Genomic DNA, 16,413 nt, shown 5'->3' with positions numbered 1-16,413 from the left:
ACCTCCAAGGGACGGATCCCTAGCAGCCTCACCCACAGGCTGGCACGCTGGGCCTTTGCCTGCTCCCTTGGGATACCTGCCCCCCTTTCCCCCTCCCGTCCCCATAGAGGGAGCAGCTCTTTCCTAGGACTCTGGAAGCCCCGGCTGTGCATGCCCCCACCCCCGGCCCCAGCCCTGCCTAGCGCAGCATCCTTTCCTCGCAGGCCTCTTTGTCTCCATCCTCATCCTGTCCCTGGTGTTCGCCAGCCGGCTCCGCCCCGCCAGCCGGGCCCCGCTGCTCTTCCGGCCGGATACCAACATCCAGGTGCTGCTGGACCTCAAGTACAACTTGAGCGCCGAGGGCATCTCCTGCATCACCTGTTCAGGTGAGGGTTTCCTGCCAGGGTGTCCCCCGTGGGCCCCTGCCCCTTTTGGAGTCCACGTCTCCAAGACGAGAGATGTGAGATCCAGGCTCCCCATCACAGTATGACCTTAGGCAAATCACTCCATCTCTAAGCCTCAGTGTTTTCACGTTTCATTAAACGAATACTTACTGGGTGCCAGCTGGTGCTGGGGAGGCCACAGTGGGCAGGACAGGCTTCTCGAGCTCACGGAGTTCATTCCACTGCTGGGGCAGGCCATATAATAGTAGAGCTGAGCTGTGGTGGACTAAAAGGAGGGTGACTGGGGAGCTCAGCATCGTGGAAGGCTTCTTCCTGGAGGAGGGAATGTCTAAGGCAAGACTTAGCCTGCCTGGGTGGGGGGGAGGGAGGGAAGGAGTTGGCCAAGCTGGGAGAGGAGAGGAGGGAAGCGGTCTAGGCAGAGGGGAGCACCAGAGTGGGAAAGACCAGGGCCAAGTCTGATGGAGGTAGTTGCAGGAGCTAAGGCTAGCCAGATGGGCTGGGCCAGGGCCTGCTGGGGTACAGTGAGGAGTGGATTGTATTGTAATTGTCACTGGAAGCTAGTGGAGGGCTTTAAGCAGAGAAGGGCCAGCTGCTGTGTGGTCGGAGGGCCAGCGTGGAGTGTGGCTGGGAGCCCAGGTGGGAGTCTCGTGCAGTCATCTAGACAAGAGACAGTGGGGGCCGGAGCTGGTGTGGCCGATGGTGACAGTGAAGACAAGAGGTTTGTAGGAGGTGAAACCCACAGGACTTGGTGATGGAGCGCGTGCCGGGGATGAGCTAAGAGGTGAGACAAAGACGTCTCCTTGCCTTAGAGTTAGTCTGATCCAGGCCCTCGTCTTACAGAGGGGAGCCTGATGTTGGAGTTGGGGCGGGGGAAGTCGACCCAAGGTCATACAGCTTTGCCGGGTGGTTAGAAACCAAATGAGAAGACGCTTGGGTGAGTGCTTCCGGCTCCTGGGGGAAGACCCGCTGGCTGCTGTAATTGCCTTCATGTAGTTACGGTGGTGTTCAGATTAACCTGGCCTTCCCCTTGGTAAATGGCATTAGCCAAGTGCATGATAATCGGCTGCAGCTCAGAGAGGTGCCCGAGGAGCCCCTCCTAAATTGGCCGCGTCCCTGCTCCTCTCCCACCTGCCTGGGCATCGAATTTCACTCCAATGTCACTGCCGCTGCAAGGCCTCCCACCATCGCTCAGGGCCTGTCTGCTCCCACTTCACAGATGGACAAACCCTGGGATGATCCCGAAGTTCCTGGAAACATCTGGAGAAGGGCCAGGACCCCAGCCAGAGTCCAGCCCCAGCCCCTTGTATCTCTTAGCCTCTGAACTGCCTCATAAAGGGGCCCTTCAGGCTGTAGCAAAAAGATTTTCGGCTTTAGGGGCAGACAAGACCGATCCTGATGGGGCTCTGCCTCTCACTTCCCCTGAAGGTCATGTAACCTCCCTGAACCTCTGCTTGCTTCTAGGTCAAATGGGATTAATGATAACGACCTCCTAGCATTATCGTATTAGTTTTCTGAAGGTGTAAAATTTCTCTCATTAAAAAACAAAAACAAACAAACAACTCATCCGCAATGCTTGGGGCAAAACAGGAGGTCTCCTCTATCTCTGCTAGTTGATAATATGCCGTTTCTAATTATTCCTATTTATCAAACATTCATCACGAGCCAGACACGTTGCTAAGCGCATGAGATGCAGCATCCCCTTTTGTCCCTCAGCCACCCTCTGGAGGTACCCTCTGGGTGTCGTCCCATTTGACAGAGGAGGGAAGTGAGGCGTGGTGAGGATGAGTAGGGTAAGCTGCCGAGTGTCTTTCTCTGGGTGGGGCTGGCAGCTTCCTTCCCTTTGCCTTAAGATTCTTGTAAAGTCAGCATTTGGCCTTTCTTCAGTTCCATCTAGTTTCTTTCAGACCCCTGATACCACCCGCTTCCCAAGCTGAGGGCCCTGGGGCCCATGTCCCTCAGGTCATCTCTGTCCCAGCCTTGGCCGGGCCCAGCCAGGGAGGCCCTGCTGCCTGACACGGTGTGGGGGGGGTAGGTCTGTTCCAGGAGAAGCCCCACAGCCTGCAGAACAACATCCGGACGTCCCTGGAGAAGAAGAAGCGGGGCTCAGGGGTGTCCTGGGCCGGCCGGCCTGAGGCCGCCCTGCAGGGTCAGTGGGGAGTGTGCACTGGCTGGGTGGGGCAGTGGGAGGTGCTGGTACAAGGGTGCAGGGGCCCTGTGGGGAGAGCACGTTAAATCCATGCTTTGATTCTCCTTCGGGAACAAAAGCCTGTGTTCTTGGGTCACCGTGGAAGGGTCGGTGCGGGGGTGAACCTGAGGCCCTTGCCCGTCGTCCCACCAGCTCTTTTCAGCCAGAACAGGGCGATCCCTTCCTGCCACCACCCCAGCCTGGCTTGTGGTGCACGGTGAACCTGCCTTGTGTGCCAGATCCATCCTGAGTGTCTGGGGGAGGGCAGGAGCATCCTGAACACTGGAGGCTGGCTTATCCCTGCTGGGTTCTCCATCAGATGTGGGATGCCGGGATGCATGTGGGAATAAACCCCCCACATGGGGCAGTTCTGCGTGTACTTGTCACCACTTGGCCATCGTCACCCCTCTGTGCCCACCATCCTCATCAGCAACACACCCCCACCGTTCACGCCATGCCTGGGGCATCGTTGTTGGCGTAACTTCCACTACCCTAGTCCCTACTGGCACATCACACCATGGCTCCCACCATCACTGTCATTCCCTCTACCCGTGCTGCCACCCCATCCAGTGTCCGCCACCACCTCCCCCTCCATCTATACCTCCACCCCATCCAGTGTCCGCCACCACCTCCCCCTCCATCTATACCTCCACCCCATCCCAGTGTCCGCCACCACCTCCCCCTCCATCTATACCTCCACCCCATCCAGTGTCCGCCACCGCCTCCCCCTCCATCTATACCTCCACCCCATCCAGTGTCCACCACCACCTCCCCCTCCATCTATACCTCCACCCCATCCCAGTTTCCACCACCGCCTCCCCCTCCATCTATACCTCCACCCTCTCCAGTGTCCACCACCAACAACCAGTCCCCCATCATTGCCATGGGCTCGGTCCAGTAGAGAGGAACAGAGCCACCATTCAGAGAGGAGCCCAAGGTCAGGCTCAGCTCCTCAGTCAACAGAGCAGAGGCTGGGCTGTTGCAGGGTTAGGGGAAGCCAGTCGAGGTGATTGTCCCTCCTCCTCCACCCCTCGTTTGTCCCTAGACTCCCCAGGCACTGTGTACGTCTCCAAGGTGAAGAGCAAAGGCCACCCGGCTGTCTACAGGTTCTCCCTCAACGCCAGCCTGCCTGGCCCTTGGCAGACCGTGTCCTCTGGGGACGGGGAGGTGCCCTCCTTCCAGGTGAGCCTGACTGTTGTTAAGGGAGCTGCCACTACCAGGGGAGGGGGCCCTCAATGCCACACTGGTGGGCACTGGCCACATGGGGGTGGGGGCAGGACCTGCGAGGATGGAGCTGCTCCAGGCAGGTGAGGACCCTCTCCCACCGTCAGCCAGGCCTGCGGCAGGGACCTGCAGAGTGGTGAGAGCATGGGCTGCCGAGTCAGCCAGGCCTGGGTTCGAGTCCTGACTCTGCCATTTATAACCTGTATGTCTTTGGGAAGATTATGTAATCTCTCTGAGCCTCAATTTCCTCATCTGTGATACGGGGACATGAAAGGTACCAGCCAGGGACGTTGGAGGTACATGAGGCAAGGCCTGTGCGTTCTGTAACATCTGGAACGTAGTAAGTGCCCAGTAAAATGGGAGCTATTAGTTAGATTGTTGTTCTCAGCCATCTGTTCTAGCGCCCCAGAGAAGAGGCTCCCAGGGCCAACCCAGGCCTCTGATTTTTCCCTCTCAGGAATCATTTGTGTTTCTTTAACATGTTACACCTCCAGGGTGACAGTTACACATGTCAACTCATTTGTTCGGGGTTTATATTTCCATTCGAAAGATGGGGTGTGTGAGGCGTTCCCTGGCTCTGACCTTTGCACTGCGGTTCTCACTGCCTGGAGGGCTTTCCTTCCAGCTTCATGCGTGGCTGGCTCCCCGTTCAGATCTCAGCCTAAATGTCACCTCCTCCTAGAACCCTATCCTAGCCATCCTTATCAATTTGGCCTCCTCTTCCACTGCCCCATTCGTCCTGTGCCTTATCATCCTAATATTTAATTCAAAGCCCTTAAAAGAATCTGAAGCCATCGTAATTGGCAGCTCCAGGAGGGCAGGGACCAAGCCCGTCTGGCTCACAGCCGTATCCTCAGAGCCCAGCTCAGGGCCTGGCTTGGAGTAAATCCTCAGTTGAAGGAAGGACTGAGGCTCAGAGAGGTAGGGAAGGATTTGCTCCGTCCTTAAACTTGAACCCAGGCCTCCTGCGCCTCTGCCCAGGGCTCTACCCCCTGACTCTGGGGGCTGGAATGGGGGCAGGGGGTGGGGAGCACTCCAAGGAGGGAGGTGACCGAGCCTGAGGCTGGGCCCAGGCCAAGGCAGCCTCCCAGAGTCACCTGTCTTGTCTCTGTCAATCCACTGCTTAGGTGTATAGAGCGCCTTTTGGTAACTTCACCAAGAAGCTGACCGCTTGTATGTCTACAGTAGGGCTGCTCCAGGCGGCGAGCCCCTCCGGCAAGTGGATGGTGACGACCTTGGCATGCGACACCAAGCGGGGCTGGAAGTTTGACTTCAGCTTCTACGTGGCCGCCAAGGAGCAACGGCACAGCCGGTAACAGAGCCTTGCAGACAAGTCGGTTCCCTCCGGCCCGGCCCGCTTGTTTGCCCCGCTCGCGACGCCTTGAAGAAACCCCTGTCCATTTCTGCCCATCTGTTCAGATGTTTCTCGCCTGGGACTGGGGAGTGGGGGACACCAAGACGCCAGGCCCGCAGTTCGCTCCCCGATCTGCTGCCTTCCCTCTGGATGGCTCCCGCGGGAGGCGCAGCGGCTGTCTGGCCCCTCAGCACGCCAAGCAGTTCCCAGCTCAGAGCTTTTGCATTTGCTGTTCCCTGGGCCTAGGATGCTTTTCCCTAGCTCCTCCTGGGATTGACTTGTTCTCAAGATTCAGGTCCTTACCCAGATGCTTACCCACCCCCAACAAGGTTTCCCTGACCAGACCGCCCTCCCCGGCAAAAATAGCCACACCCGCCTCTCCCCATACATCACCCCACTGCTCTCTTTCTGGCTTCTACCACCACCTGGAATCATACTGACCTCCTGGTTGATTCCCTGTCCTTGTTCAGGAGCACGCAGGCATCCTGCCGTGATTAGCTTACTGTTCTGTGCTGTATCCCCTCACCTAGTGCTATGTAGCGGGTGCTTAGGAAACACTTGCTGAGTGAATGAATGAATGAATGAATGAGTACACTCTGCATTCCTCTCCAAGGCACTGCCCACACTCTCAATACCTACAGTTAATTCAGAAAAAAATTATTTAACATTCCCCCTCCCTCAGACTGTAAGGTGATGGGAGAGAGCCTGTGTCTGTTGTCTTTACCTACTGTATACGCACGCCCTACCTAGTGCCTGGCACGAAGTAAGTGCCCATGAACACCTAATGATCAACTGCCCTCTGTGCCTCGGGGCTCTCTGAGCCAGCTGAGGCCATCTTTTCCCAGGTTCCCCCCGTCACGTTCTGAGCATTGAGGCTGTGTCAGCCGAGGGCCTTTCTCTCATCCATTCATTCATTTAACATTGAGCCCCGACTGTGAGTGGGCACGGGGCTAGTGCTGGGGATGGGAAACAAGACAGATGTGACTCCTGCCCTCGGGCTGACTAGCGGGAGACAGCAGCTAACAAGTCAAGCACAGCGTCATTACAGATTACAATACGTGCTCTGAAAGGAAGAGCCCGCTGCTGCTGTAGTCCAGAGAACAGCAGCGCGGGGCCTGCACTGGTGACACCAGGGACCCATGGTCTCTGACAGGGCTTGGCCTCAGGACATTGAGCACCCACACGAGGCTGATGCTTGGGGCAGGGGGATGACCAAGCTGGGCTCACTGGGCCCTTCTGGCCTGGCACACCTTGGCTCGGGGGATGAGAGGGGTCCCTCTGCCTCCCCTGCAGGGTCGGGCTCACGCTGCACATATACAGTAGCCACTGGGGTCAGGCTGCCTGGCTGAGCTTAGAACATTCTAGAAAGAGCCTTGAGCTACATCAAGTCCAGCGGTGAATAAGCTAACCGTGGAATCCTTTCTTCAAACAGAATCTTGAGGCTCTGTCACTGTTCAGGTTAAAGTGGGGCAGGGGGCTTCTGAGCACCGACCCCCAAGGCTAGCCCTGGGGCCCCTCGAGGACCGTTTGGAAACTGCTGGTCTCTTCCACCCCTCCCGCCACAGGCGAGGAGACACGTGCAGGGAGGGGAAGTGCCTTGAGCAGGACCACAGGGTGGGCCTTGGCAGGGGCGGGACTAGAACAGGTGTCCAAACCCCAGCCCTGAACCTAAGATTGAATCCCTGTGCTGGGGGAGCCCGAGTCCGTGCCCTGCACTCTTCCAGCCCCTGCACACGGCCGCCTGTGCCTCTCCCCCCGACTGCTCCTGGCCTTCCTGGCCTTCCTGGCCTCAGTCCTGGCCTCGCCTCCTTTGCCTCCACAGGAAGCTGTACTTTGCCCAGTTCCACAAGCCCCCTTTCCACGGGCGTGTGTGTGCGGCCCCTCCTGGCTGCCTGCTCGGCTCCAGCCCCGATGGGCCGACCAAAGGCTTCTTCTACGTGCCCAGCGAGAAAGGTACACGCGGGGAGGCTGCGGCGGGGCCTTGGGAGGCTGGGCCCCGCCTTCCCATACAGCTGTGGCTCCCTCCGCAGCGCCCAAGGCCCACCCCTCTGCCACCTTCGGCTTCAACCCCTGCGTGAACACGGGCTGCGGGAAGCCGGCGGTGCGGCCGCTCGTGGACACGGGGGCCATGGTCTTCGTGGTCTTTGGCATCGTTGGCATCAATCGCACGCGGCAGGTGGACAACCATGTCATCGGAGACCCGGTACGCGTGCCCACGTTGGGCAGATGCCAGAGGGCCCGGCTACACCAGGCTTGCAAACTAGTGCCAGCCCAGGGGCCGCCGGCCCGGCTCCGCACACTCCCCCTCGGCTCCTTGGCTGCTCACCTGGCCCACAGGTTCCGCTATGTGGCACCATTTCTCTTGAGGACTGAGCAGCGCTGAGCTCTTAGAATCGCCCAGGAATCTGGGTACAGTGGGGCCTGAGCCAGCTGCCCCGCATCATTAGGGGTGGAACGGAGGTGAGGGCAGTACAGGTGTGCAAAGCCTCCCTGCCCGCCTCCTCCTGCACGGGGCCCTCCCTGTGCCCACCGCCCTCGCTGCGTGCCTCGGCCATGGTGCCCTCCCTCGGGGTGGTCTCCCCGCCTTGTACATGTTTGTGCCAGGGCTGGGCTCCGGGGCGTTGGAGGGGAGCGGAGCTGACACGGAGCTGTGACGAGGTCTGTGCCTGGCACTTGGTGGGTACTGAGACACGGTGGGAAGGACCGTGGACGTCGGTACCCTTGGTCATGACCCCTGCCTTGGGAAGTCAGCCTGGCTGGGTGTTTCAGACAGAAAGTAATTCGGGAGCCAGGTGGGGTCAGAGGAGATCTGTCCAGTCTGGACCGGGAGTCCGCAGGTGTTCAGAGGAGGGGTGGGGAGGCAGGGAGGAGAGGAGGCCGACGCTGGAGGGCAGGTGGGACTCGGCTGTGCCGAGGGAGAGGGGAAGGCAGGGAGCCCAGGTGAGCGCGTTGTAAGATCAAGGAGGGGAGGCTGGGGGGGCCCGTGCGGGTGGGCAGCAGCGGGAGCAGAGGTGCTGCGGGGGGCAGGGCAGAGCAGGCTCGGGCAGGACCGCGGGTGACCAGGCAGAGGGCTCCAAGTGCTGGTGGCGACGGTAGCAGGAGCTGCCGGAGGTTCCTCCCCCGGGCTGGGGCCCAGGAATGAGTTCCCGACTCACTGAGCAGTCGCACTGGCTTGTGTCTCCTTGGGAAAGGGCAGCGTCATCTACGACAGCAGCTTTGACCTCTTCAAAGAAATCGGGCACCTGTGTCGCCTCTGCAAGGCCATCGCGGGGAACTCGGAGCTGGTGAAGCCGGGCGGGGCCCAGTGCCTGCCCTCAGGTGCGTGTGGGAGACCCGAGGGTGGACAGCCCCGAGGACGCGTGTGCCTGGCGTGAGGGCGTCTGCAGACATGTGTCCGAGCTTATGTGTGTCCACACGAGGGTGGGGGGGGGGGGGGCGTGCGAATCTTCCAGATGAGAGCGGGCTCGTGCCTAAAGGTGAACCGGTGCAGAGCCGCACGGGCGTGGGGAGGTGTGCGGTGTGCAGGGCGCACCTGCAGGAGGAGCTTTTCCAAAACTGAGAGCGAGGCCAGGGGCCAGCCCAGATAATAACCTGGGTCAGGCCAGGGCTCTTCCTGAGAAGGCACAAGATGTCAATTTCTGCCCTGATGGCTAATGGGTGTTGTAGGTTTCCCGATGGCATTGCCAGTGGTTCCAGACACTTTTTAAACTAGGAGGTTGGGGGAAGGGTGCGTGCCCCTGTGCATACACACCCAGATGGGTAAGTACACGTGCGCAGGCAGGATGGGGGGAAGAGGTGCTCCCTTCCCGGGTCCCCGCCCCGACCCACCTCTCCCCTCTCCCCACAGGCTACAGCATCTCCTCCTTCCTGCAGATGTTGCACCCCGAGTGCAAGGAGCTGCCTGAGCCCCACCTGCTCCCAGGGCAGCTGTCACACGGGGCCGTGGGCGTCAAGGATGGCCGAGTGCAGTGGATCTCCATGGCCTTCGAGTCGGTGAGCCCCGGGTGGGCCACCGGGTGCGGGGCAGTGTGCTGACCTCACAGAGTGCAGTGTCACCACGGATCCCCGGACCTCATCCCAGAGCAGAGCTGAGTGGTTATTCTTCAGAGGGGAGGCTGAGGCCAAGAGGGGTGCAATTGCTTGCCCAAGGTCACGGGGTTAGTGGGCGTCAGCATCAAGTGCTAAAGCAGGCCGTCTGACCGCCAAGCTCGGCCTTTCTGCCACACGGGACGCCACCCACCTCCCACCACCCTCCCTCCCCGACAGCCCGAGGTCCACATCGTTTTACGGGGGCAGGTGACAGTCCAGGACACTCCCCTCTGCCACTGTGAGGGGGCAGGTTTGGGGCCACAGAGCCCCCGTGCTGGGCCCCCCCAGGAGAGATCGGAAGACAGGGGACCAGCCATTCGACCCTTCACTGCTTCCTCTCTCACCCCCTAGGCTCTGCCAAGGAGACACCCACGCACACACACCCATGCACACACATGTGCACACACATATGCACACTTGCACACACGCACGTCCCCGACCTGGGCATTGCGGGCCTGGCCCTAGCACTTGGCACTGTGAGACTTGCCAGGTCTGCCCCTGCTGCCTCCGTGCTGAGCCCCGGGGTCCAGTCCTGGCTCTGATCCTGCTGTGCTCTGTGTCCTTGAGCAAGACACTCGTCCCCTCTAGCCTCCAGTTCCTCCTCTAAAGATTAGGGTTACGGCTCCCTGCCCGCCCTCTGGCAGTCATCGAGAAGCTAGGGTAGGTCAGTCACGTGAAGGTGTTGGGGAACGAGAATTCATATGACAAGGGCGATTCTTGTTCTTTGGCCCCAGCCCTGCTTTCTGTCCCACCACCTGTGCCACTCGCTGCACGAGCAGCCAAACCCCTGGCCACCACGAGGAGGACCCAGACCCCCTCCAAGCCCTCAGTGAGCCCCAGGCTAACGCAGACACCACTTCAAAGCCCCACGTAGTTTTTTTAAATTGTGGTAAAATATACATAATAAAATTGGCCATTTAAACCATTTTTCAGTGTATAGTTCAGGAATATTAATCCTAGTCACAATGTTGTGCAACGATCACCACCATCCATCTATAAAACTTCTTATCTTGCAACACTGAAACTGTCCCCATTAAACACGGACTCCCCAGGCACCCCCTCCAGCCACCACTCTGCTTTCTGCCCCCATGGATTTGACTACAGAGGCGGAATCCCACAGCACTGTTCTTTTTGTGATTGGTTCGTTTCACTTAGCACAACGTTTTTCACATCCATCCATGCTGTAGCCGGCGTCTGAATTTCCCTCCTTTTTAAAAAAGGCCGAAGCCGCAGACAGTTGGAGGAGAGAATCCCTGCTCAGGCTCCTCCACACAACAGGACGTCACTTCCCAGCTGACCCCCACCAGCACACAGACACACACGTGCACACAGACACGCTGTAAGCTGGTTTGTGCTCAGGGAGAGCAGAAGTGGACCAGCGAGGTAACATATGTAAAAGTTCCAGAACTGGCCGCCGTGAACCAGACAGGTCACCTGCCCTCCCGGACTCACAGCCCAGCCAGGAGAGGAGGGGCAGGTTGCCGGGCAGTGACGAGAACTGTGATGGGGGAGCACCGAGGACTTGCAGAGCCCAGAAGATGACCGTCTTGGGGCATCAAGGAAGGCTTCCTAGAGGAGACGGAAAGCTCCTGAGGCTTGAAGGAGGGGTGGGAGCAAGCTGTGCAGAGGGCAGAGGGACAGCGTGGGCCGAGGGTGGGACGCGGAGCTGGGGGACTCTGGAAGTTGGAGGTGGTTCTGTTGGAAAGGGACGGGGACTTTGATTGAATGGGGACCTGCCGCCGCTGTGAGAGTCACACGTGCACCCAGAGGCTGGTGGGACGTGATCTCAGATGGGCTCACCTTTCACACAGCGCACTCTCTTTGCAAGTGGCCAGAGGCCAGCTGCAGCTGTCACAGAACAGCCCAGCTATCACCAGGGCAGCAGCATGGGCCACAGCTGCCCGCCCGTCTCACTGGCTCATGTCCCCGCAGACCACGTACAAGGGCAAGTCCTCCTTCCAGACCTACTCAGACTACCTGCGCTGGGAGAGCTTCCTGCAGCAGCAGCTGAAGACGCTCCCCGAGGGCTCAGCCCTGCACCAAGGCTTCCAGACCTGTGAGCACTGGAAGCAGATTTTCATGGAGATCATAGGCAAGTGGCAGCCCAGCCCCCCGCCCCAGGGTCCCGGTGGGGTGGGCGGTGGCAGCAGGGACACGGGGAGGTGACCTGGAGCAGGAAGGGCACGGCCTGGCCTGTCTGAGCCACACTTGTCTTCTCAATTCTGGCCGAGAGCCCTGGAGAAACTGGGATGACACAGTGGCCGGGAACACTGATCAGAGACTAGAGTTTGGGTCCCCTCCTGCTTGGGGGCGTCTGGCCACATTCTCTGATCCTGAATTTGGCCACCTAAAAAGTAATGGTAATGACCCTCATGGCAGTGGTCTCTCGTTAGGAGCCCTTCTTGATGCCAAGCCCTGGCTGAGGCCTGACCCATGTTATCTCTTTAAACTCCAAACGAGGCCTAGGGAGTAGGTACTATTATTACCCCATTTTACAGATGAAGAAATGGGGGCTCAGGGAAGTCAAGTGGCTCACCCAGAGTGACACAGCTAGCTGTGACGGTGCCCATCTGCATAACCCCAGTACCTCTGACCCATGAGGGCGAGGGGACTGCGGGTGCCCCACGGTGCAGCCCAGCTGAGGGCCCTCTCCTCTCCCTCCCAGGGGTGCAGAGCGCCCTGCATGGCCTGGCCCTCTCCTTGCTCATCTGCGTGGCTGCGGTGACCGTGTTCACCACCCACGTGCTGCTCCTGCTGCCCGTGCTCCTGAGCATCTTGGGTAAGTGGCCCAGGGGCCAGGAGCGGGCAGGGGTCTCGCTGGTGGCTTCCGGTCAGCAGGTTTCTCTCCACCCTTAACTGTCCCGTCTTTTCAGTGAAGGTTTCCCGACTCCCCGCCCCAAGCAAAAAGAGCTTCTGTGACAGTCGTTCGTAGGACCGTGTGCTCCCCGAGGGGAGCCAGGTGTCACCAGGTGGTAGCTCTCATCCCAGGGACATGTTGCTGCACTTGTCCCCTCTTTCAGCCCCCCCTCCCCCACCCAGCTCTCTCTGGCCCCATCCCTACTCATCGCACCTGTCACCAGAGCTGGGGGCTCCACCGTAGACCTTACCACCTTCCCCAGGGGCCCTTAGAATTTGTCCAGCAACCCTCCAGGACTGTATGGGTGGGACCAGGTCCACACTGCCTCCCCGCCGCCTCCCGCCCCCCGCAGGCATCGTCTGCCTCGTGGTGACCATCATGTACTGGAGCGGCTGGGAGATGGGCGCCGTGGAAGCCATCTCCCTGTCCATCCTCGTCGGCTCCTCCGTGGATTACTGCGTGCATCTGGTCGAGGGCTATCTGCTGGCCGGAGAGAACCTGCCCCCACACCAGGCCGAGGTGAGCACCCTGCCTGCCCCACCGCTCCCCAACAAATCTCCTCCCCCCCTCGGTGCCAGTGAGGACCCCCAAGGGTAGCTGGACACCCCTGGTGCCCAGCGCCCAGCCAGGATGTGTTCCAGGAGGCTCAGTTTCCAGGGCCATTCTCCACGCCCAGGGGACTCAAGTTCTAAGGCAGCTCCACCCAAGCATCGCTGTGGGCGGTGGGCGGGCCCACTCGCCCCAGCCTCTGTCTCCCTAAGTGAGCATGAGGGGTTGAACCAGGCGATGTCCAAGGGCCCTTCCTGCTTCTCGGTTCCCTGAGTCTAAGTCTCATTCTGTAGCCCGGGGAGCAAGTCTGAGCCCTTCTAGTCGTGACCTTGAGGTCACCAACCCCTGCCCCCCCTGGACCTCGTGGCTTAGGGAGGACGTGCCCGTGTACCAGTGCCAAAACTGGCTCTGGGTCTCGTAAAGTTTTTGGGTTTTCTTAGTTTGGAATTGTGTTGGTGTGAAACATTCATAAATATGTAAATTAAATCGGTTATACATTTAGCTGCTCTTGGTCAAAAGAAGGAAATCAGTTCCAATCACGGCTCACATGTTTGAGGACCTACTGTGCAGATCATCAGTGTTCTGGTTGTCATAGCCACATTTAACACGCCCCTACTGTGTGCTGTACACTGAGCTGCTGCGGGGGAACCGTTTCAGCTTCACGCCAACCCCAGGGAGCAGGTGCTGTTATTACCCCCATTTACGGAGGTGGAATGAGGAGCCCGTGAGAGCAAGGCTGGCCTTGGACAGCGTTACATGTTTATCCAGGGTCCAAGCCCCCATTCCAAAGCCCCAGGCAGGAAGGCACCCCCTCCTACATCTGGGGCCCCAGCTTTCTCTCACCCACACCCAGGATGCCCACTCGCGGCGCCAGTGGCGGACGCTGGAGGCTGTGCGGCATGTGGGCGTGGCCATCGTCTCCAGCGCCCTCACCACAGTCATCGCCACGGTGCCCCTCTTCTTCTGCATCATCGCCCCGTTTGCCAAGTTTGGCAAGATCGTCGCACTCAACACTGGAGTCTCCATTCTCTACACGCTCACGGTCAGCACAGCCCTGCTCGGCATCATGGCGCCCGGCTCCTTCACCCGGACCAGGACTTCCTTCCTCAAAGCCCTGGGTGCCGTGCTCCTGACAGGGGCCCTGGGGCTGGGCGCCTGCCTCCTGCTCCTCCAGAGCGGCTATAAGATCCCCCTGCCCAATGGGACCTCCCTATAGCCCTGGCACTACGTCCGGACTTGCACACCTTTGGTCCAGTGGGTGGGGGACGAGATGCTCATTCTCTGACCCCAGAGGCACTTTGTTCCCAGCTTGGCTACAACTAGTTATGTTCCCAGGCCTGGGCCAGACGTCACTCACCTGTGTGACCCACACTGCCTTCATCACAGTGCCAGCCACCGCTGGGTGGTCAAGCTGGCAGCCGCCCTGGCCTATGCCTGGCGGTGGAAGAGACCAGCCTTCCTCCTGTGCCTGGTCACCATGAGGGTCAGGTGATTTTTGCAGGGGGTTTCCCTCTCACACTGCCTCAGTGCTCACAAGAACTTTCTGATGTGGGTGTTACAATTCCCCCATTCTATAGATGTGAAAACTGAGGCATCCGGAGGCAAAGTGACTGACCTGTAGCGGCACAGCCAGAGCTGCCTCCCTCGGGGACTTTGCAGGAAGAGCACAGTGGGTTCAAGGGCAGGGCCTCGCACTCCCTGCCCCCTCCTCCCCATCAGTTTTACAGCGGCCAGTGCTGGGTGGTCCTGTGATCTTCCCCAGGCCTTTTAGTCCTGGCCAGGGAGCTCGGAGGAACCGGCCTGGGGTACTGCATGTCCCACCCCTGGCCCCAGCCTCAAGGGGCTCCTGCTCTTCGGAAGCCATGGGGCCCCAGCACAGCCTTCCTCACAGATCTGAGCCCCTACCTCCCCCACCTGACTCTGGCGGTGGAATTTGGGGGAGGGGGGCAGCCCCTGGGAGGGGGAGCTGGCCGTGCCTGCCACCTGCTCACAGCAGATGGTTCTTATTAAAGTGAAATGAAACTGCAGACCGCTGCCATTAACACGAGCATTTTAAGCATCGCTGGCTCCATCGTATTCTTAAAATTGAAATAACTAAGTGTTCGCATGCCGCCCGGCCGGAACCTGGCACGAGGGGTGGGGCCGGGCCTGGAAGGAGATGGAGGTGGGGTGGAAGGTGCCAGACCCTCTGGGGAGCAGGGTCACAGAGTGCTCTGCAGGCTCAGGAGGAGGCTGGGTGCCACTGGGGGAGCACCGTGGGAGGGGGCCCATCTGGCTCCCCACAGGGACGTTTATCAGCCCCTTCAGCATGTCTGGTATTGTGCTGTGACCTTCTTCCTCGGGACAGACGTTGGCCCCTGGGCTTTAGGAAGCTGGACACAGACTGAGCTGGGACTAAACCCTTAGTGCGGGGAAGACATCCCTGAGGATTGTCTCCAGGTCAGCTCACCTGGTGAATATTGACCGGGGTCGGGGGGTTGCTGGGCATGCACGACAGACACGTAACACCGTGTCCCCACCCGGTGCATGCCTGGCCCCCAGCAGGTGCTCAGTATTTGCTGAGGGAGCATCAGACAGACACCAAACACGCGATTAATGGTACAAGTTGACACATAGCACTTACTGTGCCAGACGCCCTTCTCAGGGTTTGTATTAGTCTGCTTGGGCTGCCGTAACAGAGTGCCCTAAACTGGGTGGCTTATAACGGGAATTTATTCTCTCACAGTTCTGGAGGCTGGAATTCCAAAGCAAGGTGTTGGCAGCATGGGTCCTTCTGGAGGTTGGTCCTTCTTTCTTTCTTTCTTTCTCTCTCTCTCTCTCTCTCTCTCTCTCTCTCTCACTCTCTCTCACTCTCGCTGTCTCTCCATTCATTCATTCATTTATTTATGGCTGGGTTGGGTCTTCGTTGCTGCGCGTGGGCTTTCTCTAGTTGTGGTGAACGGGGGCTACTCTTCGTTGCGGTGCGCGGGCTTCTCATTGCAGTGGCTTCTCTTGTTGCGGAGCACAGGCTCTAGGCATGCGGGCTTCAGTAGTTGTGGCTCGTGGGCTCAGTAGTTGTGGCGCACGGGCTTAGTTGCTCCATGGCATGTGGGATCTTCCCGGACCAGGGCTCGAACCCATGTCCGCTGCATTGGCAGGCAGATTCTTAGCCACTGCGCCACCAGGGAAGTCCACAGCTCATGGTCTTAATGAGCTTTTGCCAAGCGTTAATGAGATGCCCTTCATTAGCTCAGGCACAGCAGTTAGCTTGGGGTCTGTGAGGATGTGCAGGCATTTGGTGGGCTAAGGAGAGGCAGAGGACAATGAGGGGAGCCCATGGAGAGGGACCCCTGTCACCTACAAAGGTTCCCTGAGCCCTTGCTTCTTTCTGCTTCACTTGGAAGCCAGGAAATCAATGAGAGCCGGGTGCTTTGAAGTGCCGGCCGTGTCCCAGGCCCCATCCATGCATTCTTGGGAATTCTCGCAGGGAGTGTTTTTGTCCCATTTCACTGCTAACAAAACTGAAGCCCAGAGACATGAAGTAACTGGCCTGAGGTCACACAGCTTGTGAGAGATAGAGTTGGAATTCCCACCCAAGGCTGATGGCTACTGAGTATATGCTCGCTCTCTGATACAGCCTCTCCTGCAAGCAGATTTGACTCACCGAAGCAGCCAGCCCCAGGCCAACTGGGCAACTAGGGTCCTCCCTCCTTCACAGTCACCCACCTGTGTGCTATTTGGAGAGGAAGGAGCACCAGGCCTAGAGGGGAGAGTCCAGCGTCCAAGTCTGGGT

General features: G+C 59.2%; 1 protein-coding gene across 1 annotated transcript in view; it reads left to right on the top strand.

Moving 5' to 3' along the window:
- The window catches only part of DISP3 (dispatched RND transporter family member 3), a 32,156-nt gene extending 18,299 nt beyond the window's left edge, over positions 1–13,857 (top strand). Inside the window, exons 9-20 of the mRNA XM_061187097.1 lie at positions 204–365; positions 2,416–2,529; positions 3,614–3,750; positions 4,920–5,104; positions 6,969–7,099; positions 7,177–7,349; positions 8,338–8,464; positions 8,994–9,139; positions 11,168–11,327; positions 11,901–12,014; positions 12,445–12,611; positions 13,495–13,857. Coding sequence (XP_061043080.1) covers positions 204–365; positions 2,416–2,529; positions 3,614–3,750; positions 4,920–5,104; positions 6,969–7,099; positions 7,177–7,349; positions 8,338–8,464; positions 8,994–9,139; positions 11,168–11,327; positions 11,901–12,014; positions 12,445–12,611; positions 13,495–13,857 — 1,979 coding nt within the window. The remainder of the gene's footprint in view (positions 1–203; positions 366–2,415; positions 2,530–3,613; positions 3,751–4,919; positions 5,105–6,968; positions 7,100–7,176; positions 7,350–8,337; positions 8,465–8,993; positions 9,140–11,167; positions 11,328–11,900; positions 12,015–12,444; positions 12,612–13,494) is intronic.
- Positions 13,858–16,413: the final 2,556 nt, after the last annotated feature.

The sequence above is a fragment of the Eubalaena glacialis genome, chromosome 3, assembly GCF_028564815.1.
Source record: "Eubalaena glacialis isolate mEubGla1 chromosome 3, mEubGla1.1.hap2.+ XY, whole genome shotgun sequence".
Taxonomy (NCBI): domain Eukaryota; kingdom Metazoa; phylum Chordata; class Mammalia; order Artiodactyla; family Balaenidae; genus Eubalaena; species Eubalaena glacialis.
Note: the sequence above shows the minus strand (reverse complement) of the source record. Positions and strands in the feature narration are given on the sequence as shown.